At 38.6% G+C, this 26,955-nt stretch overlaps 2 protein-coding genes across 7 annotated transcripts in view; one reads left to right on the top strand and one right to left on the bottom strand.

Moving 5' to 3' along the window:
- The window catches only part of LOC117409437 (tetraspanin-5-like), a 58,976-nt gene extending 45,507 nt beyond the window's left edge, over positions 1–13,469 (top strand). The window contains exons 7-10 of one of the 4 annotated variants that reach the window (XM_034015481.3): positions 1,089–1,205; positions 2,480–2,541; positions 10,833–10,874; positions 11,978–13,469. In XM_034015481.3, the coding sequence (XP_033871372.1) occupies positions 1,089–1,205; positions 2,480–2,541; positions 10,833–10,845 (192 nt within the window). In that variant the 3' untranslated portion in view covers positions 10,846–10,874; positions 11,978–13,469. Of the gene's footprint in view, positions 1–1,088; positions 1,206–2,479; positions 2,542–10,832; positions 10,879–11,242 lie in introns of all 4 variants that reach the window. The other 3 variants (XM_034015482.3, XM_059000890.1, XM_034015480.3) reach the window with 3 other exon arrangements.
- A 208-nt stretch (positions 13,470–13,677) lies between these two features.
- Positions 13,678–26,955, bottom strand: part of LOC117409325 (rap1 GTPase-GDP dissociation stimulator 1) — a 67,589-nt gene continuing 54,311 nt past the window's right edge. For all 3 annotated transcript variants that reach the window (XM_034015188.3, XM_034015190.3, XM_034015191.3), the window contains 9 exons: positions 25,314–25,439; positions 22,335–22,478; positions 20,709–20,840; positions 20,108–20,242; positions 19,624–19,749; positions 17,676–17,815; positions 16,414–16,540; positions 15,817–15,945; positions 13,678–14,412 (listed from right to left, as the gene is read on the bottom strand). In XM_034015188.3, coding sequence (XP_033871079.1) covers positions 14,285–14,412; positions 15,817–15,945; positions 16,414–16,540; positions 17,676–17,815; positions 19,624–19,749; positions 20,108–20,242; positions 20,709–20,840; positions 22,335–22,478; positions 25,314–25,439 — 1,187 coding nt within the window. In that variant the 3' untranslated portion in view covers positions 13,678–14,284. The remainder of the gene's footprint in view (positions 14,413–15,816; positions 15,946–16,413; positions 16,541–17,675; positions 17,816–19,623; positions 19,750–20,107; positions 20,243–20,708; positions 20,841–22,334; positions 22,479–25,313; positions 25,440–26,955) is intronic.

Genomic DNA, 26,955 nt, shown 5'->3' with positions numbered 1-26,955 from the left:
ACTGTTAATAATTTACTTAATGGGTACAGTGCATTTTCAAAAGTATTGTAATAAATACAATAGCATTAAGGCATCGCACCCTTTTCCTGTTAGGTCAGATTTGCTCCCAGAAACTACTTCAAATGAAATTGCCCATGTTTTTACATAAAACAAGTTTATAACAATCATAAACTCCACAGCTACATCCTACATCCTTTTTTTGACAGCTACACCAAATGGCCATCAGTGGCAACATAGTGATACTATAATGGTAGTGGAAATACCAGTGCTCTGCTGGGAAATCAACAGGAATCAACCAATCAACCAGTGATTAAGCACAAATAACCCCCATTAAAGATGCCTTCTGACATAAATGAAGATGTGTTTGCTTACATAAAGGCTTTGGTGAGGTTTACTGCTGCTGTTTCACTAAGATGTTTCCCTGTTAGAAATTACAGTATGTGCAGTATGGTATGATGCAGAGTGGTAAGTGAATCGTCTAATGTGGACTTTCAACTGCTATCGACCACCATGTTAAATGATAGAGAAAGAGAAATACAGTATGTCTGATAATGAAAAAGGGGCTGCATTTTCCCACTTCCCCTTATTAAGCTGTGTGGAAGTGAAGGTAGATATATCAGTCTAATGGATATACAACATGAAAATAAATATCATTCAGGTGTAAAAAGGAAATAAACAGGTGTACAGTATTTACACAAATTGTGATAATAACATGATTTTTTTCATACTAAATTACTTAGGTTATGCATTATCATTGCCACACAATAGAAAATTGGGCCAAATGTATGACAAGAAAAATAATAAATGTGGCCGCATATCAAAGGCTTCCATGGGATTGTTAAAAATACTAAATAAAAAGTGAGTTACTACAGGTTTACTGCGTCTAGTAAAATGGTTTGTTGTTGAAGCTGACATCCTGGGATCCTTCAAGAAGCTGCTTGATGAGATTCTGGGATCAATAAGCTACTAACAACCAAACAAGCAAGATGGACTGAATGGCCTCCTCTCGCTTGTAAACTTTCTTATGTTCTTATGTTCTAATATATATTCTTCATTTTTCCCCTTTATGATACTGTGTGTGTCTGAAGGAATCTGAACAACAAAACTTTATCTACATCAAGGGCTGTGTACCACAGTTTGAGAAGTGGCTGCAAGACAATTTAACAATAGTAGCAGGGATCTTTATTGGAGTTGCATTATTACAGGTAAGAGGGATTTGCTCATTTCGAGCATGTTACATATATTTATAACAGCATGCACAACAAACTCAATTTTAAGATACGCTGGACCACATTCCCTAAGCAGCAAAATAAATCAGAAGCCCTGTTGTGCGCCAATGTTACTGTGTTTGATGAGGTAGTCATATTGTCGAGCAGAAATGATAATGCAGCAATTAGAAAATATTTACCCAGTTTGCTTATATTGACAAAAGATCTATCTTTTGTTCCTTTTTTTCAAATGATTTATTAAAGCAGTAATGCTTAAGGGAGTTGTGTTGGAGCCAGTAAGTGGATCCTGTGGTCCTGAAGTAAACCATGATGCCAGTGGCCATTCTTTTTCTTCAGTTTCAATAAACAGGAAGGCAGGTGTCCAAGTTTATTTTGCAGGGGCTATTTTTCTCAGTTTCTGTAGGAACTGTCACTAGACTACCAATCTCGTTTTTGGTTTTCTGCAATGATATTCTTCTATATTGTACAGTGTTTACATGTTTTATAAGTTTAAAATTAAAAGCTTACAAACATCACCATGGGTACATTCTTTTCAGCATTGCATTCTAAAAGTATTTCATGTGGAATGTTATCGTGGTAATGCTATCATAGTAAGTGAATTAGTCTACATAGCGAAGCTGTACACTGCACATACTGCCGTGTTCACAAAACACTTCCCAACCGTCTGTTGAAGTGTGCGACATCAGAGACACAATTCAGTGTGTTCACAAGCAGTTATGGACATGTTATGCCTCACATTTTCATGATATGAACACCTGTAATATGTTATTGTCTTGGTGGGGAATATGTATGTTACTAGCATAGCTGCAAATGGAAGGGGGGTGGGGGGGGGGTTTAACAACATTTAAACAACCAATTTCTCTCATGCCTCTGGATTATCACAAGAAGGGCCTAGATTCAAAGAGCTTTGTGTTGAGAAGGTGGCCACAGGGCTTGTAAGACTGAAGGATACATTTCCCTCTAGTGTCCTGACTCAAATGTGTTGCTTTCTGCAATACCCTTAAACTCCAGAAACACGAAGAAAACTAAAGGGAAATTTAATTTAAGATGTTTGATGCAACTGGACACTGGTTTCTACAACCTGTCCACCTAAAAACCATCAAATCTTAGGCCTCATGGAACTGAACAAAACTTTGAGGTTTGCCTGCCTGCTTTTGTCAGGTCCCTTTGAGTGAATTGAATCACGGGTAAATGTCAAAGTCCTTCACGTATAGTGATGTATAATAATCTCTTTTATTATTAACTTTCAGATTTTTGGGATCTGCTTGGCACAGAATCTAGTGAGCGACATTGAGGCTGTGAGGACCAGCTGGTGAGATAACTATACAATTTGTAAAAACGCAAAAAAAACACACTGCATGTATATTTGTACAGTACAAAAATTAACATAGAATCCCAGTTATTTTCACTGTAGTATTTTCACAACTGTTCTTGGATTTTTTAAAAGTCTGCCATCTAGTGGAAGTCATTCAAAATGACATGTATTTTTGATTACACCGTGTAACACATTTTTTTTTTTTTGGGGTTCCTGGGTAGTAAGTGTTATTTCATAATTGCTTATGCCTCAAAAGTATAGAAAATGGCTATTATTCCCCACAAACTTTGCTTTTGGGACCAGGACAGTGATATTTTTAAATTGACCTTTTTTCCAGAACATTCCAGATAGATTCAGTGCTGAGTAAACTTGGAGTAACTTCTAGAACTTTCCAGTAATATAAATAGTAGTATAAATACAGGGGCCTTAAGCCCACCAGTTCAGTTTAGTTCCAGCTGCCTAAGTGGATACATATCTGCATTTTTCTGAGATGGCATCAAGGTCATAGGAGACTTCAAAATGGTGGCATTCCTGATGGGTCTCCAAGGCGGTTTTACCAAGCTTCCCTGCTATCTTTGCCTTTGGGACAGCAGGGACACCAAGGCGCACTACCACAGGCGGGACTGGCCACAGCGGACCGAGTTCTCTTGGGGAGGAACAACGTCAAGTGGGAGCCACTGGTGGACCCCCGGAAGGTGCTGATGCCACCACTGCACATCAAATTGGGCCTTATGAAACAATTTGTCAGAGCTCTAGATAAGGAGTCGGCAGCCTTCAAGTACCTTCAAGGCTTCTTCCCTAAGCTGTCTGAGGCAAAGGTCAAAGCCGGTGTCTTCGTCGGACCACAGATAAAGAAGATCCTGGAGTGCAATTAATTCCCCAAGAAGCTCACTAGTAAGGAGAAAGCGGCTTGGAACAGCTTTGTCGCAGTGGTTCGGGGCTTCCTGGGCAATCACAAGGCCGAAAACTATGTGGAGCTGGTTGAGACTCTGGTGAAGAACTACGGCACAATGGGCTGTAGGATGTCCCTCAAAGTCCATATCCTTGATGCTCATCTTGTTAAATTCAAGGAGAACATGGCAGCGTACTCGGAGGAGCAAGGCGAGCGCTTCCACCAAGATATACTGGACTTTGAACGCCGCTACCAAGGACAGTATAACGAGAACATGATGGGAGACTACATTTGGGGGCTGATTCGTGAAAGTGATTTACAGTATAATCGTAAATCTCGAAAAACTACTCACTTCTAAATCTTTTGTAGTCATTGTTGTATTACTTTAGTATAAATACATGTTAATTTGGATTCATATGATGTTTTTTTCTGACTTTATGTGAACGAAAAGACACAAATTCGCCCATTTTCTCATTGGAAATAGGTAAATTTCAAAATATCACTGTCCTGGTCACAAAAGCAAAGTGTGTGGGGAATAATAGCCATTTTCTATACTTTTGAGGCATAAGCAATTAGGAAATAACACTTACTACCCAGGAACAAAAATTATGTTACATAGTGTTATGCCTTTGCAAGGACCAAATACTTAATTTCTATTAAAATAAGTTTAGAAATCGAATAAGGAACATTTGCAAAACACAAAATGGCAATGTTAATGGATCATTGAGTCTTGTTAAAGTATAGGATAATCCCCTTCCATGCAGACTGTAATGCACCCATTCCCAGGGTTTCCACAAAGTACAACAAATCAGAAACATAACCTTTATGAGTCTCTCCACAGTAAATATAAATCAATTTCAGGGCCTCATTACACCCACCAGCTCACAACAAACCTGCTCTTTCCTGTCCTGTTCAGTTAGGATGACTCACTTTATTACAGGCTGACAATGGCTGCACAGTCTCACATACATGGATGCATATTCATGAATGCTTTTGTTTTTCTGATGGGTGTGGACAGCAAAATGTCAAGTGCTGCTGTTTTCCTGATTTCTTTTAACATTTGCACATAAAAAAGAAAAATCTGGCTTGCTTATGCAGCTCTGAGTAAGTATCTGAACATGAAAAGCACTGGTCACTGGATGTAGCAACATAGACGAGATTTATCAAAGTGTTTATAAGCGCCAGGAGACTTTGATAACTCTGGCAGACCCCTATTTGTTAAAGAGTGAGTTGCTTCAAATATGATTTTAATTGATTATTTACATTCCATTACCATTTTATGATGAATGCAATAATTATGTGTTGCTCTGGGTTGCACCAATGTTGACATCATCGTTTTTCACTGTAACCCCATCTAATCTACATTTAGATATACGTGGATAGTAGGCTGGGCCAGCAAAGTTGAAAGGGCCCATTTATGCATGGTTCTAATGGAATATGGAAGTCTGTTTAGTGCCTGGCAAGGCACTAAACAGACAAGCTCAAAGCAAGCTAGATCCAGGTAAATAAAGATATAAAACTAAGTTAGGGTAACACAATATTGTAGATACCCAGAACCACAGATACATGTAAAATATCAATTAAAATGACATTTGAAGGTTTGGTAATAGGGACTAGACTTATTGGTTGGTTTATATTCCTCAAGCATAGGGCAGCAGTGTGGAGTAGTAGGGCAGCAGTGTGGAGTAGTGGTTAGGGCTCTGGACTCTTGACCGGAGAGTCGTGGGTGCAATCCCCGGTGGGGGACACTGCTGCTGTACCCTTGAGAAAGGTACTTTACCTAGATTGCTCCAGTAAAAACCCAACTGTATAAATGGGTAATTGTATGTAAAAATAATGTGATATCTTGTAACAATTGTAAGTCGCCCTGGATAAGGGCGTCTGCTAAGAAATAAATAATAATAATATAAAATGCAGTAATCTGACAGCTGTCATTTCCAAGCACTAGATTACCAGATCTTCACCATGGATAGAGCATCACTGTACATTGTCATACCACACAGTGACAATTGCATTGCAGCATTCTTTTTTTGTGACAGCTGTGAAGTCGTGAACCCACACACACAGACTCTAACTCTTTGGGACTGTTTTCACTAGGTTAGTGTTATTGCTGTACCTGGTCTATGAATTTGTGGAAGAATGTTTATTTTCCTCATACACAATTTGTGTCTTCGAATTCTAGAAGCCTTGATGACTGTTGTGGTGTCATCGCTGAAAGTTGTCCAAGATAATCTCTTCTTTTTCTTGACATCAGCCTGTCTATCCACTCTCGGTTTCAGAGAACGCAGTTCCCTATCAAGTATGAAATGTAACCATTACCTAATGGGTATTTATCCTTAAAGACCATGAAAACCTGAATAGATATATCAAAGGTGCACACAAAGGGCATAAAAGGACTCCTGACACAACATCGTCATCATGTTTCCTTTCACTGACCTGAGAGATCTACGCACAGATAAGTATCACTTATATATGATGTTATCGGATTTTGCTCGTGTTTACACTTATTGTGATTTATTACGTGCTTTTAGTAATTACTAATTTACGTTATGCATTCAGCCATGGTTTTCATTAGTCCCTTAGCGGCCTTGTGCCTGCACGAAGCCAGTGGTGAGTTTGCCGCCCCTTCCCTGGGATCGAACACCATGAGTCGGCTACTGTAGTTCTCAATTAAAAATTATGTTAAAATAATGATAACTGTTTTACTACTGTATTGTGAGAGAAAACATTTTTTCTTTGTGTGTGTTTTCTGTTTTTTTTTTCACAGAAATACTAAAGACCAGTCATGCAACGAATGAGGTTACCTTTGCCGATTCATTTGCAGTTGCTGGGCTCAGCTCTGCTTCAGGTCTGACTGCTTACAGTCCTTGCCGCAGTGTCTCGTTGCTGCTCTGGTCTCTGCTTGCAGTGCTACTGCGAAGGCTGTCAGTGACAGCAGGCTTCCTCCAGTCTTAGGGCTGTGTTGCGTTAAGCCAGAAGCTGTACAGATGGGCATCCCTATATATTGCTTCTATGTAGGTGATTGATCTACCACCGTTCTTAGTGAGCAAGGTTATCACACTGGTAGTGTACTGTGCTCTGCATCTTACCATACCGTGCGCACTGTACTTTGCACCGTGCACCGTACCGTCTGTACCATGCTTCGTGCATCGTATCGTACTGTTTGCACCATACAGTGCATTGTGCACCATACCGTGTGTGCCATGCATTGTGCACCATTTTCTAAGCATACTCTGGAGAAACGAGTGTCTCGCAGCTCTGTAGAGCGATCTTCATCCATTCCATTTGGACAACTCTTCCCCCATCCTCAACTCAGAAAGAGAGGATTGTATCCTCCCCTGAGGGCTCAGTGCCAAGAGAGAGCAGGAGAGCTTCATCGTCTTCCTCATATTCCTCTTCTCCTTCTCCTCCTCCTCCTCCTTCTGCTTCTCCTCCTAAGAAGAGGAGGTGAAAGATCCACCAGTCTCATAGATTGGAGAGCTCTGAGTAGCTGGATAAACAGAAATACAACAGAGCTACTGCACGAGTGCACTACTTCACCTGCTCCCTCTGTGCCTTCAGAGCAACAGAGAGTAGTACAGGCAGAATGGTAGCAAGAAGATCTGCTGTCTATAGCTGCCTCAGATGATTTGGCCAATCAAGAGTGCCAGTTGCGCAGATGTCATAATCAGCAGAGCTTATGCCGCTGATTAAAAGGGCCACCGACGTCTTGCAGGTCCCATGGCCTGTAAATGACAAGCGGAAACAATCTATTTTCGAGGATGATCCTGCTCCCTCTCAGGTGTCTCCGCCAGTACACCTGGACTTTCTTTTTGAGGGACGCTGTACAGCTTGCATGAGGCAGAGATGCTTGGCTTGTGTAATTTTCCTCCAGTAGATGCCGCTATTGCATCACTGGTACAAGCTCCAAAGCTAGCACTCTTGCTATTTGCCCAAATAAACAGTGCAGGGTTTCGGAGACGATCCTTAAGAGGGCTTACTCAGCTGGTGCATTCGCCACACGGTTGGCTAATTACAACCATATCTTGGTAGCCTACCAGAACTGTTTGTTACTCTCTCAGAGACACAGACCCACACCACAGCAGCTCGAGGAGTTGCAGTTGATGAATAAGAACCTGCTCTGTATTTCGAAGTTGAACGGGCTGGCGGTGGGCAGGAACATTGCTGCTTTAGTAGCCACAAGACGGAAACTCTGGCTATCCCAAGCGCGCATAGCTGATAATAATAATAATAATAATAATAATAATAATAATAATAATAATAATAATAATAATAATAATAATAATAATAATAATATCTTTTATATAGCACCTTTCATAGTGGACCACCATCACAAAACGCTTTACAGAGGTAGGCTGTGAACTGCATTATATGCAGAATCACTTGCAATAGGACATTGATGTAACATATCATCTGCAGGATGGAGCTCAAGGATGTTAAGTGACTTGCTCAGGGTCACACAGTGAGACATTTAGTGGCAGAGGTGGAATTTGAACCGGTGACCTTCTGGTTACATGGCGAGCTCCCATTACTCTGGGGGACACTTTTGGTCCTGCAGTGGAGTCTACAAAAGAACTGGTGCGCCTGATCCCCAAGCAGCCTCTTCCAAGCTTTTTTGCTTGCAATCACATCCGTTAAGCGGGTGGGTGAGATGCAATCATTTTCAATTGCAAAAGCCTGCTGAATTTTTACAGAAGCCATTGCGAAAGTTATGCTTTGCACCAATCCTGCTTTTTTGCTGAAAACCATCTTGGCATTCCACATTAACCAGATGGTGGCGCTTCAGACTTTTCATCTGCCTCCTTTCCATACGCTGTCCAGTGCGGGCTTTAGTGTATTATGTGGACTCAACTCATTTGGAGGCAGTCTGAACAGTTTTTCATCTGTTATGGGGAAAGCTCTGTCTAAACAGAGGCTGTCCAAGTGGACAGCAGACAGTCTAGACTGCCTATGAGCTAGCCAACTTGCCCCCTCCCGAAAGCTCACTGCCCATTCCACCAGGGGCATGGCGGCTTCGTGGGCTTTGTTCCAGGGCGCATCTGTCAGAGACATTTGCGATGCAGCGGTGTGGGCCACTCCGCATACTTTTACCCGGTTCTTTGGGCTGAATGTCCTGGATCCACTAAACCTTGGCTTTGGAATGAGAGTGTTAAGGGTGGCCTCAGTGTCGACCCTTACCAGTTACTTGTACTGGGGTTCCTAATGGTAACGCGCAAGGTAGCCTTGGCTTAGCCTTGTGACATGCTGGCTGGTTGGCAATATTGCCTGACGACAACTTTGGTATTCATACCCATTAGGTAATGGTTACATTTCATACATCATAACCCTGGTTCCCTGAAATAGAAATGTAACCATTAACCTTAAAGGTCGCTGCGTTATTATTGCAGCAGTCTTTGAGGAAAAATGATGACGATGTTGTGTCAGCAGGGCTCGACTGCATCGCAGGCACTGTGTGCAGCTTTGATATGTCTGTTTAGGTTTTCATGGTCTTTAAGGATAAATACCCATTAGGTAATGGTTACATTTCTATGTCAGGGAACCAGGGTTATGATAATAATGTTTTCTATGGTGATGAGGATAACCTCCAGTTCCTGGCTCTAACCATGTGCATTTTAATAATAATTATTTACAGGGGCTACTTGGCTGACACATCATCCTGGCACACACACGTGTTACAAAAAACCCATGGAACGTGAATGCCCCCAGGAAACCTCCAGACTTAAGATAGTTCCCCCTTTTCACAGTATCCTTAATTAGACTTCTGTCCATCTTATAGAGTGACCCCCCACCCCACATTCCTTTACAGAGGTTCACATCTGGCTGGTAGAATGAAAACTATGGTCCTCCTGAGAGAACAGGATCAGCTGCTAACTGTACCCACAAGTACACCTCTGAGACTCTTGTTCACTTTTTTATTTCACTTCCCATTCACAGCTGCAATAAGCATTCTGTCTGTGACCATTATCAGGGATTTCAAGACACACAGCCAAATTGGCTAAACAATGCACTACGTTTGGACCAGTTTTTATCTAAAACAATAAAGAAAATATGACTCAAATGCTTACTTAATTTGGCCCATATGGTTTAGGAATTGTGGTAGCAGTCGAAAGGACAAGTAATCTTTCAAATATTCTAGTCCTAAAGATAATTATAGAATATACTGTAGGTCTTTTGTAAACAGTAGGCTTACCTTTAATGTAAAACACAACTTACTTTAAAAAAAAATAAAAATAATGTACAGTAGTTGAAAAACATAAAAAAAATTAGGTATAAATCTACTAAGAAGCGAAGATGTTTTTATTTTTTTAAAAAAACAACAGAAATCGGCATAGATCTTGTCAAATGCTATTTTTGTTTTATTGTCCCCTCTTGAGTTTTTTGCATTTTATGTGTACTTCTACTTTCAATGATTATAATTCTCATGTTCCTGCTTACCAATTTTAACTAACCCTACCATTATGAAAAAAAAAGCTTTTTAGTAAGCTGTGCTTTTTAAAATCAAAGAATGGGTTTCATCTAAAACAAAACAAAACAATGGTTTTATCACATTGAATTACCAGTTCCTGTATTTTAACTTGAATAACTGTGCAGGTACAATTATTGTTAGAAAAACAAGCCCAAAGGAATTGATGTATATGGTGCAGTTATGAAAACACAGAAATGGGAATTCCTATTTAGAATAGTGATGTACTGTAGTCAAGAAATGAAATGTGTTTGCCTCAGAATGATTGCAAGTGTGTTTCTAAATGATGCATGTACCACAGAACATCCACTGGGATGAAACCCATTGCATAACCTAGTTCCTATCATCACAGAACAAAATAATATCCTCCTACCATCTGTTTCATGCTTCCTAGCACTGTAGTCACTAACTTCTCTCCCCATTCCTTGATCTGAGCTACTACACTATACAAATAGTAGAGGGGTCTGTACTTAGATATGGCACACTAGATACCTGTATATTTTGAGAACCGCTAATCCACTTGTGACTAAACTTGATTTAATTAGTAAGTTTTAGATACTTTGCATAAGTTCTGACATTCTGGATTGTATAGGATAATGACAACATGGCAGCATACTTCGTCATGTTAGGGAGGGCTGTAATGTGTTCTTGGGAACATTCAGCAGGGGGAATGTAGTTTGCATCTTGTTTCTTAATTAATACCTGCTCTCAACTGCACCTTCCACAGCCTTCTCACCAATAACTCCCTTTCCACATTTCCTTCTGCCTCTTCAAACCGTCAACCTCTGATCTCCACAACACACTTCTTATCATGCTCCCTCTAACTCCTAGGCCATGTTTGAGGAAGACTGATAGCTGAAATTGCAGTTGCTAACCTATGTTCCTTTTTAGATTTTCAGCATGGAATAAATCTAACCATGTTTTCTTTTGCAGCTTATTCACCTGACGCAGAATCCCACCATGACCCTTGATAACGTAGGTAAACCTTCACTTTTTCTGAACCAATGAACATGAGTCCACCTTTCGTGGTCTTATAAAGCGAGCTTCGGCTAGTTTATATAATAATGTTAATTTGTTAGCACATAGCTGTTTCATTAAAATTCTATAATGCAACTTAAAAGAGCTTCGCTAAGAAAGAGTTAAGCATTTTTTTAAAAATATGCTATCTGTAAATAAAAAGTAAAAAAAAGTATAGAACTGTTAACAGATAGATATATATATATATATATATATATATATATATATATATATATATATATATATATATATATATAAATGTAAGTTTTTTGACTATTTTATTTAAGTATTCTGTTTTCTTATTTATTTTTTGTTTACATTTGAAGGTCTCTTCAAGCATGACAAGGTTTTCCAGGCCATAGAACTGTCAAGTTCCACAAATTTAAAACTGTACAAAGGAGAATCTGCACTATTGTTTTATTATATGTATATATACTTTTGTAGAAGTTACATGATGCCAATTTTTGATGAACTTATGGCAGCGTCAAACACATTCTGTAACCAGTGTAAAAAAAAAAAAGAAAAAAAGGTCTGTACATGCACTGCATGCCTAAAAAACCTTGCATTTTCAAAGCATTTATATTTATCAAGTACATGGTTTACTTCCCTTGCTTTTTATCTTACGTAAGTGAGTTTCCACTGGTTTTATGAAGTACACTGAATCTTTATGCTTTCAAGAAGTAAAATGTAATCTTATGTGACAAGTCACATGTAGATCGAACCTTGTATTTGATTTAGTTTCAGCAACATTACTTCACCAGCAAGACAGCATAGTACAGCTATTTTTAACCCAGGGCACCTGTAGTACTCTCTTTAGCTGCTGCATTACAAACCTTCGCATGCTTGGGGCTGAAGAGCTTCAGCATTCTCTTTTGTCTGCCTTCCTTGGTCACACCTCTGGCATTTTGTAGTCTGGCCTGGCTTTGCAGTTTAGGTCCTCCATAAAATAGATGCCTGGCCCAGCAACTGAACAGCATGTTTTTCATTTATTGGCAAACTAAACTGCAACATTTTCTTTCCTGTGGGGTCCTAATTTTATCTTAACATTTGCAAATGTGAAGGTCAACAGAAGATGATAAACACCTTTTAACAAATAAAGCAGTGTTCTGTGAGGCCTATGAGGAGAATCTCACCTGAAGCATGGCAGCACCATGCCCGACTGCTGCCCTTCAAGAAGAAAAGTAAACTGAAGCCCTAAAAGCAAAACCCGTCAACATTAAGTATACCTACATCTCAAAGGATAACTAAAGGGTATATTCTTTAGGTTAAAATTGAACCATTTGAACATGTGGGAACTAGAATGATACATTAACTTTAAATATGCTCCCGAAACAGGGAAGACAATGTAAGTGATGCTGTAATCACAAGGTACCTCTAGGAGATAATGTGTAGTTGTGTATTGAGGAAGGCAAAGTTATGTTTTACTTGAGAATAGGTTGCCATTGTGTTAAGCAAACTGTATATGTTTTGTTTTTTTTTTCTTGTTATGCAGTATAATGTGTTCCCTTATGTAAATCCTCTTTTATATATGCAGGTTTTGATGGCTAATAAAACATGTTTTATTAAAACAAAAGTGGTGTGGCAGTGGAATGTACTGTTTTATTTGTGATCATGATCTGATTTAATGTTTAAAACTGTAACTTCTGGTTGACTGCATTTTGATTTCAAGTAAATTCAATAACCGTGCAATGACAAGCAATCAGTGGTAGTCAGATGTATGTACAGACGTGCTCAAATTAAAAGCTATTTTATCATGTATACTTGCATGCCTTTGGTATGTCATAGAATAAAGCAAAGAAGCTGTGAAAAGAGATGAATTATTGCTTATTCTACAAAGATATTCTAAAATGGCCTGGACACATTTGTTGGTACCCCTTAGAAAAGATAATAAATAATTGGATTCTAGTGATATTTCAAACTAATTAGTTTCTTTAAGTAGTATCACACATGTCTCCAATCTTGTAATCAGTCATTCAGCCTATTTAAATGGAGAAAAGTAGTCGCTGTGCTGTTTGGTATTATTGTGTGCACCACACTGAACATGGACCAGAGAAAGCAAAGGAGAGAGTTGTCTGAGGAGATCAGAAAGAAAATAATAGACAAGCATGGTAAAGGTAAAGGCCACAAGACCATCTCCAAGCAGCTTGATGTTCCTGTGACAACAGCAAATATTATTAAGAAGTTTAAGGTCCATGGAACTGTAGCCAACCTTCTGAGTCCTGATCTGAATCCTATCGAACATCTATGGAAAGAGCTAAAACTTGCAGTCTGGAGAAGGCACCCATCAAACCTGAGACAGCTGGAGCAGTTTGCTCAGGAAGAGTGGGCCAAACTACCTGTTAACAGGTGCAGAAGTCTCATTGAGAGCTACAGAAAACGTTTGATTGCAGTGATTGCCTCTAAAGGTTGTGCAACAAAATATTAGGTTAGCGGTCATTTTTGTCCATGCCATTTTCATTTGTTTTCTTATTTACAATATTATGTTGAATAAAAAATCAAAAGCAAAGTCTGATTTCTATTAAATATGGAATAAACAATGGTGGATGCCAATTACTTTTGTCAGTTTCAAGTTATTTCAGAGAAAATTGTGCATTCTTCGTTTTTTGTGGAGGGGTACCAACAAATTTGAGCACGTCTGTATAAGTGGATCTGAATATTGAATCCTCACAGGCCTGGCACAGTATTCACCTGACAAGATTCTTACATCTACAAACATACAGTAGAACCAGAACAGAAGACAAAAAAGAACTTGCACAAAAAATTGTTTGACATACTTCATGGACTACTGGAGTCTTTATTGTATAATTTTAGGAACTATGATTTGTTTTTGACATTTCAAAAAAAGCAAGACCAGTGAAAGGGGGCAGCGGTGCAATGCGTTCCTCTTCCAGATGAGGGCTCTGTTGGAGCTCTTAAAGTGCACAATCCCAATCGTGCTCCCTGCCTCCTCTGCCTGTTCTCCAGGTTATAGGCATTATATCCCTATGTGGATTAGATGTGGAGAGTCTGTGAGCAGTATGGCTAAACACTGTTACATCATCAACTGGACTACAACATGCACATCTTGCTACGTGGCATTCAAGCAATAAGGGAAGAGTTGCACACTTGATGGGAGGGGGTTGTTTTTTTTTGTTTTTTTGGCAGATTCATATCACAGCAATGGTCTAAAAAGTTTAATTTTTTTAATTTAAGAACGTTACCTACAGTATATTTTTTGTTTTTGTTTGAGTTAACTGCGCAGACCTGTATATGCATGCACAAGTTATATAAAGGGAGTGTTAGCAGGAAAAGCGGACGGTGGACAAAACGGGAGACCCTGTGACATGACGCTCGACAGACAAAGTGACGAGGAAGGGGGTTAGAGTCCTTTAGCTCTGTACTGTTAATCTCTGCTCTGTTAAGGACGCTTGCTGGGCCACAGTTTTGTTCTCATGGCTTCTGAGCTTTGATACAACATCCAGAAACATCAAGCCTTGTACTTCTTTATGCAGAGGTTCTGTGGGGGGGAAAAAAACTAAAAACATTAGAAACACTCACTAAATGGTTTATGATTCACACCCCTGCATCCAAGTTAGGCTTGTACAAACAAATAACCCCCTCTTCTTCTGCACGTTTAACATTTCTTACTGCACCGGATTAAAATAAGAAACCCTTCCAGTGTTCTAAATTAACAATTTAGCTTTAAATAAAACTCCCGAGTAGCTTATTAACTAGTAGTAATATTTACAGTTTTGACAGAAATTGTGCAAATTGCACTTACTGCAGGAATAAAGCCCTTTATAAATCTGGCCCGTGGAGAATACTGAATAATAGTTTAATTGTTCAGTGGTTTTCATATAAATCACTATGTAAAAGCCTTGACAGTGTCTCATCATATCTGAGACTCGAGTTGCTAATAAGTGTTCACTTTTCTGTACATGCACATCTGGTTTGTTACCTTTTTTCTAGTCGATTAGGGAAACATTCAAGCTTTCAGCAGGCACAAGTAAGTTGTCAACAATGATACCCATAAATAGCAGGTGTGATAAGAGGGTGAACATTTTGAAAAACAGCGATCTATAAATTAGATGTTACAGGGTGCTCTCTCTGGTGCTGTCATTTAATAGACAATGAAGGCTGTGTATGATGCCAAGTGTCTAGCTAGAAGGTACAGTTTCATGTGATGGTACGATCAATCTGGAAAAGCACAACCTGTCATTTTATATTTTTTGAAGTAGTTATTTTCACTACCAAGTAGTCCACAATACATTGACCCATCCATCTACATACAGGTCTAATACCAGCAGTATTAATGCATGTAGTTTTTTTTTTTTTCTGTCCAACAGTTGACATGGTAAATGCTGTAGTGATATGTGTTAAATGAAATGTGCCCATATGGATCTATGTTCAATTTCCTGTTTATTTAAAGAAAAATGTGATTTTGTGTGTTTTGTATAATTTTCTATTGGCTAGGCTTACTAACTAATTTCCATTTTCAACCACTGGGTCTGCTTCTGAAATAACTCCAAATATCTGAATGTCTGAAGTAAGGTGATTTGAGAAAAATAACCACTAGAGGGTATTCAGCAGCATTTTCTTTCCCTTCTGTAAACTGTGATTATATGGAGATTTTTAGCCTCTGGTAAATAATGAAAAATAAATAAATAACTATATAAAAAAAACAAAAAAAAACACTAAGGCTGTACATGTTTAATAGATTAAACGGTTAAACCTTTTGTAATCTGTTGTTTAGCATTAAATCATAGCATTTTCTAATATAAAATAGAATTAAGTACTTATAGTGAAATACTTAATCAATGACACCTATGAAATTAAATAAAAGCTACAATAAATGAAATACTGCAGGTCGTTTTTTAAGAAAATGTCAGATGATTCACAAACATTTGATAAAACGACTCACCTGAACCCATGACAGTACAGATGAGTATCATGGAATTGTATTTGATCTCAGGGGCACTCCTCTCATCTGATAACAGCTTGTGTAGTACCTGCACTAGTGTAGCACTTTCCAGGTCCTTCTCTGCCATGCCTGTGCCATAAAACACATTCAGATCTGTGTTCAGGGATGTTTTTGAACAAACCAACAACTTAACTGTGATCTTGGTTGATATTAACTAGCTCATAATATAACACAGCTTCCTACAGCTTTTAACTAAACAACAGTTTCCTGATTAAGCCACATGCTGTTAATAAATAAATCAAGGAATCAAATGTGGATGCTGAAACAAGTACAGCTTTTTTACCCCCCTGAACCACAACTGGGTTCTACAATTCCTGTGACTGTTTTATCAAACTTTATATCATTTTAAATTATTGTTCAGTAATTGCAAATCACTGACCGAACTGGATTTGGGCCCATCATATTTTATTTTACATATACTTTGCAGTGCAAGTATCTATGGAACTAAAGCCCCCACAATGCATGCCCCAACTACCTCAAGTGACCCTGAGGTGGGGTCATTACTGTATTAATCTTTGTCTTGCCAGTTATAATTACCCAAGTCTAAAGCAGCTATCAGTCCAAGAGCCACCAGGGCTTCATTCTGCATGATCATGTGCTCGCTCGTTGCCATGGTAGCCAAGTGTTTCACACCACCGCTCTGGATAACCGTCCGGACGACATCCTGAAAAATGTCAGAATTGTTGGATTATTATTTCTTTATTTAAATATTATTATTATTATTATTATTATTATTATTATTATTATTATTATTTATTTCTTAGCAGACGCCCTTATCCAGGGCGACTTACAATTGTTACAAGATAGCACATTATTTTTACATACAGTTACCCATTTATACAGTTGGGTTTTTACTGGAGCAATCTAGGTAAAGTACCTTGCTCAAGGGTACAGCAGCAGTGTCACCCACCTGGGATTGAACCCACGACCCTCCGGTCAAGAGTCCAGAGCCCTAACCACTACTCCACACTGCTGCCCCCATACAATGTAAAATATCCTAAGAAGCAGAAAACATAAACAAGATAGGATACTCCACAGCAATGTCTTATGAATCAATCTAGAATCAACGTTAGTGGAGTCTTCAACACAGGGTGTAAAGTGCAATTTATTTTACTTGGGCTGTATTTTATAACATTAAAAAATGTATAGAACAAAGCCAATACACTACCACTGTTAATGTTCCTTACAACTTTGATGTAACATCTGTACATGGCTCTTTATTTAAAAAATATATATATTTAGCTTTTTAATCTTCAAAGAAATAATCCAAAGCTGTTTAAATGTATTGTCCTGAGGCAGTTGTCTCACAATCACACAATGTGGTGTTACTATATCCCTTCCTGTGATAAAGGTCAATGTCCACTGCTAGGCCTCACTCTAGTAGACCATGTCAATGAGTCTGGCACAGGAAGTAAGTGTACCAGGAAGAATAGTCCAAGTTTTGCAAAGCTTTACAGTAGTTCTTGAAAACAAATCTGGACAGACACCATGAAGTTAAAAGCAAGCGAAAAACTAAAAGGTTGTGGGCTACAGCATGTTGCTACAGGTGACAAGAGGCAAGGGCACTGATTTCAACACCTTGGTAATTACATTTAACATTCTCTGTTTTTATTGTAGTTATACAGAATCTGTGATGGGATCATCTGCAGTAATTTCACTTGAATTTGGGAGTCTGCAGCAAGTCTAGAAATCAAGTAGTATCTAAGATAAAACAACCTCTTGTTTAAACATATTCTATCTAGATGTATCCACTATTTTGCTTACAGATGCTGCCTTGACAATTGTGCTGTACAACTGACCTTTGATTTGCTGTGCCTTATAAGTGCAGAGAGCAGTCGGTTTGATTCACCCATCACGCCTGCGTGGTCTTTAGCTTCACACCACTCCACCAGGCGTTCCACCAACTGCACATTTTTCCCCAGCTGTTCTGCAGCTTCGGCTAGTAAAAGAGAAAGAGGATAAATGTGAACGGTTTCACAGATATGGCATACAGTGTCTGTCAAAACACACACAACATACATACATTTTCTATAAAAGATTTTCAACATTACACCGAGCATATGGAAAACCAAATGTGTGTGGAATGGGATGAGTAATGTAGCGTAGTTTTGTCTGACAACACTTTTTCAGTCATGTTGTACTAACTGATCTCCAGCCCAATAGCATACTGGCAGCAACTTGAATTCACAATATTTTGTAAATGAACTAATTCATTGTAGTTTACAAAGTTAGTTTATACTCTTGAAACCCATACAGCCATCAGACTTGACAATGGGAAACTTACATTTAGCAGTACTCCCTTGTCTGGGTAAACAGGCATTTCCATCACTTGATCTAAAATTAAATCCAAACACCACCTCAGTTAAAAAGGACTCTTCCCCACTCCATACTAGTTGTATGAAAATTGGACTCTGGATGTCAGAATACGGATATACAGGAGATGATAGGAAGAGCTGTACTTTGAGAAAATGCATCTGTAAAGATGATCAGTTGCACAGAAAATACACTATAATATGTCATTTAGTGTTGCTTTTGGATTGTAATGGTGAAAGGTTATTGGAGATATGTGGCAATTCAGCCGGTGTATACATTAGGAATGCAGTGTTGGCTGGCCCGTCTGGGTTTCTGTTTCAAGCAGCTGTCGAGTAATGGAGCTCTTCTAGTGATTTAGCCACTTAAACCAAACCAATCTTTTCTACTCCTACTGTATCTTTCAGAGCCGAGATAACTCCAAGCTGCCTGACTGCTGTTTTTTTTTTTTTTCAATGCCGTCAAGCCTTGTTTCCAATTAAAGAGTGCATATATTAAATCAGTGCTGAAACTGCATAAAAAAACGCTGCCTAGGCCCTAAGTCTACAGAAATAGCATGTCTATTTGCCAATACTGGATATGAGGAATACATTACACTGGTAGCAATGTTATGTCTTTTCTTTAAATGGGTACTTTAAAAACAGCTTGCATCAGGTTTATGTATAATTGGCAATATATTATTATTAACAGGCTAATTAACGTGTAGACATTACGAGTAGTCTGTTAGTTATACACTTCAGGAGGGGTGCATGACTCCACAGATAACTATTTGAGTTACAGTATAATAGGAGTTTATATTCAGGATATCAGTAACTCCATAGGGCCTGAAAGTATACTCTCCTTGGTGGTCCTTGTTTTATTTATTTATTTATTTTTTTTACTGTAAGAACGCTGATTTGTTCTCCCACTGCTTGAAATATTGTACCCGCTGCTCTTAAAGCTACTCCATTTCTACTCAATAATGATGTCCAGGCCTGATATTATAATAATGCATGTATGCTGCATTTCTTCCTTTTTTTTTTTTTTTTTTTAAATCTTTGCTGATCCATTTAACAGCATTTATGTCAGTGTTCTGAAGGTGCTGTGTATGTGGTTCCAGGACCCTTTAATGAAAGACATCTACATCTCGATTTACTTTTATCCTGGTCCAAATGAAGAGTAAAATAACGTGTATTGATAACACATGACTGTAACACACCCCTTTGCCACTCCCTATTGCAAGTTAACTACACAGAAACGTAGTCCTGGATTAAATCTCTTAGCTAATTAGAGAAAGAAAGAAGCGATTGAACTATCTGATGAGTTGGACCATTCCAATCAAAACCGAGTTTTAATTTATTTTGAATTATTTCACAAAATATACTTTAAATAGCACGAAGATGAGAGTCGTGTATGAGCAGTAAACTTCTAGTTGAGTCTGTCTTAGAACAAACGTACCTTGTGCATCAATCAGCATTCGTAACGTTCCCAGCAACTTGAACTGTACTGGAGGCATCTCCGATTTTAGAAACTTTAATACTTCCTCTGATACTCCCGCAGACAGCATCTTTGCCTTGTTCACAACTGAAAATAAAGATTTTTTTACAAGAAAAAAGAAAAAAAAGTTATTAAGAGGTGGTGCATCTTAGCACTATGTTTGTGCTAATGCAACCTATAAAGGGTGGAATACTATATATTTTTTAAAGGTTATGTTCTCAGTTTATAGCTTAAAAACATCCTTGGAGAGTTAACAGCCAATACACTCAAGCCTTCAAATAATAAGAAAGCAATCCACAGCATTTTTTCACTGAAACGTTCTCAATAAAATTAGATGTTTCAAAGAGTAGTATTTGTAAGTCTTTCAGTAAATAACCAAGTCAATACCAAGCTAGCAAGGTTGAGTGTCAATCAAGACAAAAAGAAGATGGTGTGTGACACTCACCCGGAATTGCCAGGTTTCGCAGAGCGCTAAGGGCAGCGTGCTGAACTGTGACATTCCCATCTTCCACATGTCTGTCCAGCAGATCTAGCAGCTTCTGAACAATCCCTGTGTCCACCATGTGGATGCAATTCCCGTCTAAATATAACAAACGACAACTAGTGTGTGAATTTGTTATTTTATGAATAGTGTTAAAAGGAACTGTCAGGAGGAAGGGGAAACATTATATTACTCCTGGCCCTCTCAAAATATTAGCCTTCAGGCAATTGTGCACTGTCATTGCTATCATTGTTAACTTACTTAATATTGCCCATCTCTCTTGTATGATAAATGCGGGCTTGGTGTGCAAGGTTCAAAAGGACATTTTCGTTGAATTAATATGCAGTGAATGTAAAGTTTAAATAAATACAACAGATCCGGTATGCAATGGCCTTAAAAGCAGCTCACAATTCTCTCAAATCAAATATGCGTGAATGTGCTCTTTCTAAGGGCATTCATTGTGTGGGTATCACTAAAAGGAAAGTGCTCACATGGTGGTGGGGTTATCTGATTGTAGATGGGCTGAATTACAAGGATGGAGATTCGCTGCAGCAGAAAGCCTTACCATTCCGAGCAAAGTTGGCGATGGCCAGGGCACCAGCCAGCTGCAGTTGGTGGTTGTGTGACGGCACCCAGGAGAGCACACGCTGGAAGACACTGCCTTTCCCTTCATCAAACAGCTTCTGCATTGATTCGTCTACAAGCAACAAGACAATCAAACACCGGCTCTCCAGATCGGCAAAAAAACTCTTTAAAGCCTGATTCGCACAGGACTAAAAATCACTACTAAACAGGTGGTTTCGGAAATTGGTCCTCTGATTATTTTGCAGGACATTGGGTCCTTCGGCAAACTTTCAAAGTGTCTGTTTACTCCTGTGCGAATCAAAAATGTCAGTGTTATGTTAGAACTGATATAGCATTTCTGGGGTATTTGCCTCAAAGCAATACCAGTCTTCATCGCCTCCCATTGCTTCTCGTATCATCTCCTCCCGCCTTGACTACTGCAACTGCCTCCTGACCGGCCTCCCTGCTTCTGCTATCCGTCCACTCCAGCTCATCCAAAACTCTGCTGCTCGCCTTGTCTTTTCCCTTCCACGTTTCTCTCACGCTACTTTGCTGCTCCACTCCCTCCACTGGCTTCCTATCGCCACTCATATCCAATTCAAAACTCTTGTTATTGCCTATCGCTGTCTCAAACTTTCTGAACCTCCTACCTCCAGACTATTAACTCCAGACTATTATTCTCCCTACACCCCCTCCACTCCTCTGCCACCAACAGGATTAGCTGTACCGCCCTCCGCGCCCCCGCCTCCAGAGCCCGCTCCTTCTCCACCCTTGCCCCTCAGTGGTGGAACGACTTACTCATGGATATCAGGGCTGCTCAGTGCCTGACCACCTTTTGGTGCCTCCTCAAGACACACCTGTTCAGACAGCATCTGTAAACCTCACGACTATACTGGACTGTATGGCACCCAACTGTATCAGTACTTGCATCATCTTGTACTTGCACTTAACTGCTCCACACTTTGCTGTATTCTACTACTGCTTACAACTGTAAGTTGCCCTGGATAAGGGCGTCTGCTAATAAATAAATAAATAAATAAATAAATAAATAAATAAATAAATAAATAAATAAACAAATACTACTACTACTACTACTACTACTACTACTACTACTACTAATAATAATATAATATTAAAATTGGTATGATCTGTCCTGAGATCATACAGTTCTGTAAAACACAACGATTGGGCATAACTAAATTGGGGAAGGGGCAAAAATACAAAACAAAATTGGTGACTCTTATAAAATGAATGCTTTTAACGGTGCATTTGAAGATATGTATGGAAATACATATCACTCAAAGGATGAAATGGTTATTGTAGCCTTTGGACAAGAAGGTACAAAGAAATTACAAATCAAGCACAAAAGTGCCTTATCTCTGGCCACAACATCGCATTTCAATTTGAATTTACCAACTCTTGTTGATGAAAACTAATCCACGTCCAGGAGGTTACTAGACGACCTCTGCTTTTGACTAACTCAGAGGATGCCTGGTTTTCAGTCCCGTGCAAATTATGCTTAAGAGGTCAAAGTAAAAAGTAAAACTTGTCTACTAAAAAGCATTATTTTGTGACACCAAAGAGGATTTAATGCTACAGATGATGTGCTTGGCTGGGCTCCACTTACCTCCCAATAGCAGCAACACCATGAGGTCAGAGGCAGTTTTCAACTCAGCTATGTCTTCCTCTTTGTCCCCGTCCACAGTATGTCCAACAACATCCAGGAGACACTCAACCAGGCCAGCATCCACCAGCTGCAGCTTTATCATGTCTGAGAGACAGAACAGCAGGTTACCCAGGAACAGAGTGAGAGAGAGTTGAAGACATTGAAAAATACTTCTAGTCGAAACGTTTGACTTTTAAATGTATTAAGTTTTGCAAATACTTATTTTAGTATTTGCAAATTCAGCACTATTGAGTGATTAATAGTTTGATGAGAGAGAGAGAGAGAGAGAGAGAGAGAGAGAGAGAGAGAGAGAGAGAGAGAGAGAGAGAGAGAGAGAGAGAGAGAGAGAGAGAGAGAGAGAGAGAGAACTGCTGTACTGCTCCTCCACTGCAGATTCCAGGACAAGCTTGGGAGTTTATTTGATGATTCAGAAAAGGGCGGAGAACTATGGATGTGCCTCTTCACTTTCAGTCCTCAGATGTATTGTGCTTTATATAGACAATGCTACACCCTGTTGTAGTCTGCACATCACCACAATGTTTCACTCCCCCTTGAAGGCATTACTGTTTACCTTTGTACCAGACAGCTAATATTTTTTTAAGAATGTTTTACAAGACAAATACGTTTTTTTTTTGGTTAACAGAGATTATGTTGTAGTTATTATATTATAACTAGTGTGTTTATTTTTCAGTTTTTATTAATTTCATTTTTTGGTGCTTATTTTTAGCTATTTGAGTTTTGTGTAAATCGTTTTTTTTTTTTAGGGGGGGGGGGGGGGGGCTTCTGCTTTTTATGTACTGTATGAAATTATTTTTCTTCGGTTACTTTCCAAAAGGCTTGGGTGTTTATTTCTGTCACAATATGTATAGTAACTCGACAGTACTTGCACACTTAAGTTGTACCTTCTTTCCTTTGCGGTCTTCCACAACGAAATCCTTAAGATCACAGGCACATTCTTCTGGGGTTTTTGTGTGTACGCATTTTTTCTACATTGTGCCAGAATTTGCAATTCTGTTTTATTCGATCCAACTGTAATATAGTTTTAAATCTTGCGAACAAGCCTTCTAATTGTAGTTTTGTTTCCAATAGAAATGTAGGAATGTGCCGCCACTCAGTAGTTGGGTGGGTTTAAAGTATTCAGAACAAATCGATGATAAAGTCAGGAAGGAGGGACATGACCCAACTGCACTGGGAAAGGTGTTTTTTTTCAATGGGAAAGGGGTGAAGTCAATGTGAACTAAGGAACTATTTCCAATGTTTTCCCGGTTTTTATTTACTATACACTGATTCATTTTTTATTGTATCAGGGGCGTTTTATCGGTTAAAACCGAAAATCAGAAGTCCTAATTATAACCAATTAATATTCTTCATTGCTTCAGCTCATAATTTATTCATTTAGTCTGAGGCTGATACAAGCAGTGTCGGCTGCATTTAAGAATGTGATTTTTTTTAAGGAAAACTTGATGCTCTCTTCATGATGAGAGTGAGAAACCCACCTCTCTGTAGTAGCTAAAGTAGGACGTTGTCTTGGAGACAGCGTGTACAAGTAGAGCAGTCTGTGACCAGAATAATAATAACCTCCACGCTTTTCATTTCTACAGCACAATTTTCATAAGAAAGACATACACACAACATAGAGAGAGGGGAGAGATCATTCTGCAGTTTTAATAGATTTACATTTCTTTAGAGTATTTACACTAAGAAATGTCACATCTACGCACCTACATTACCAACTGCCTTTTTTCTACTAATTTGGGGGTGGTCAAATGTATGTAAAAGCAGCTATAACATGTATATGCCCAGGCTGCTATTTTGTCTTGTCTGCCTGGCAGGGCACACTTGTTTTGATTTAATGCCTAGTTCCTTCCTCTGCTTGGGACTAGTATGGCAGAGACTATACATAAGGCTTATATTAAAACACCTCTGTGACAGGATGACTGAGCGGTGATGTCAGACAGAAGCAGGGACGGGAAAAATACTGACACCAGGGACTGCAGTTAAAGTAAGAAAAACATGGCTGGCTGCCGTTTTTATTAACAAATAACAAAAAGAAATAAAATATTTTAAACAAAAAGAAACTTGCTCACAGAGCGAAATAAAAGGTGTAAATAAAACAAATCACGAACACAAAATATACGAAATACAGGTCAGGCTGAGCTGTAGCCTTCACTGATCCTGTATCTTTTTAGTCTCGCTTAGTCTCGTTTTCTCTCCATTTTCTTCCTCTCTCCAGTCATACACAGAGCGCAGCGAGCTGCAGGCTTTTATACCGTGGCCGAGGGGTTTAACTGCCTAGTAATTAGTCTATTACCCCCCGGCCACAATCTGCACAAGTTTTTCAATTACTGTGGATGGGGTTTCCCATCCACGCTACTAACCAAAATAAACAAACATTCGGCTACGCCGTCATATCTGTAAACAAAATATACGGCGCTTCGCCGACAAATTTAAATAATAAATAAACCATAATCATAATAATAATAATAATAATAATAATAATAATAATAATAATAATAATATGCAAAATAACACAGGGACGGAGGAGGAAAACCCTGTTCTAAAAATAAATAAACAAAACAATGTACAGGGCACCTCGCCCTGTTACAACCTCAAATAAAATGTTTCCATATCATCATCAGGAGAGATGGTAACATTAATCTATATTATATCTAGAAGTCTATAACCACATCCCAGCATATATTTAACATGAATCAAATTAGCAGCTTCTGGGGGAAAAACAGAGATTTCATATTGCAAGCAGATCGTAACATTCATCTCCACAAGCATTGGCCCTGGGGGTGTTTGCAGAGGATCTATAATTTATTCAGGTTTCCAATAAGTTAGAGATGTACAGTATATTAATGATGATCCATCAGACTAGGCCGATGTGGTTGTGGTGGAGGGAGGTGCAATTGCAACAATTACAAATGCAGCACTCACCGTTTTCTGCCAAAGGAGCCAAGACTTCAAAAACCATCTCTTTTTTCTCATGTTCTGTCTGCTTTCTGAAGAGTTTTACCAGCTCCTCTGCAATATTTGTGGACGCAAACTGTTCTTTGCTGGATTCTGCAATATAATGATGTGAAAAAATGCAGAGCATATAAAACCAGAACAACAAGAGTCCTCAGAAATGTGTTTCTAATGAGGACTTTAATATCACCAGATAGTGATCAGTACATTCATCACACTTTTAGAAATGACTGCACACCCTTAATCAACTAGAAAACCATGTGAAAGCAAGTATCAATAACAAGGCAATGTAAAGTATTTCATATGAGACAAACTCTTTTTTCTTCTTCTTCTTTGATGGGAGAGCGTGTATATTTTCCTTGCCATACTGTGTTAACCTAAGGAGGCTTTTGGTAAGTAGGGCTGTGACTTTTCAGATTTAAGTTAGATATTATTTTGGTTTTTGATTGTAAACACCTAAATATGTTTCAGCTAAATAGACTGCCTGTGACGACTTCTAGGATTTATTTAGGAAAATAATATATTCCCTGAATATTGTAGATGTTTACCAAAGCATTATAAAACTCCTGGGTGATGCCTATGACTTACTAAACACAGTTTCACTTTTAGCACTACATACTAAACTCTGTATTTGTATGAGCCCTGGCTGTGAGTATCACAGTATTGGTCTTCTAAATGTTAAATATATATTTAAATTTATTTTGCCATTTGCCGTTTTGAATTCACACATCTGTTAACAGTACTGAATTATTTGAGATATGTCAAGACTATAAGTGAATATAAAAAGCAACAATGTCAGCTCTAGCAAACTTGTTTCGGTTTCAGTACAGTTCAAACAATCTAAACAAGGACAGTTTATAGTACTTGTTCCAGGGCACTGTTGTTTGGTAATTGTATTTAAAAATTATTCATACAGGCAGGCCTACAGAGATTTGTTGTCTTGTTTACTGGGAAGCTTTTTCAGCTGAAGCAACTAATTACAAATACAGGAATATCAATAGGAATAGGAATCACATTAAGTACAAATAACCCATAACTTCATTCTAGCTCTCTGTTTCCTGAACAATTAATTATTAAACATTTTCTACAAGGCAATCAAACCTTAGGAAAGGCTGATGAAGGCACTAGCCAAAATATTGTTTCTATAAGTTATATGTTTTATCTTGCAGGCTCTGACTCTCCTCCACCTATTTTAATGCAAAAATCAACATGACACATTGTTTATTTCTAATTTAACTAGAAATGTGAAAAGAAAACTAAGCATTCATGAGGGCATAATCTAAGGGGAAGGTCATATCAGATCTATTGCTTTGTGAACATTAAGCAAAATGTGAAAAGGATCTGTGTCATTAGTATATTTAAAAACATCTGTAATGGAACGTTGTTGAGAGAATCACAGAATGCAGCAGTGTACCAGCTGTAAAGACACTGTGTGAAAGTGAATGGTCTGTATCATAAATATGGCCAATCAATGTGGCACTGTGTGAGGGTGAGACCCTCATTGTATTATTCAAATGCATGTTGTGTATTATTGTTAATGTTGTTCTACTGGCAATAAAGCCATGGTTTTATTATGTTTCATGCATGCTGTTGAGCAAGTATTTTTGATATA

This window comes from Acipenser ruthenus, chromosome 2 (genome assembly GCF_902713425.1).
Source record: "Acipenser ruthenus chromosome 2, fAciRut3.2 maternal haplotype, whole genome shotgun sequence".
Classification (NCBI taxonomy): Eukaryota; Metazoa; Chordata; class Actinopteri; order Acipenseriformes; family Acipenseridae; genus Acipenser; species Acipenser ruthenus.
This window is presented reverse-complemented; position numbering and strand designations above follow the sequence as displayed.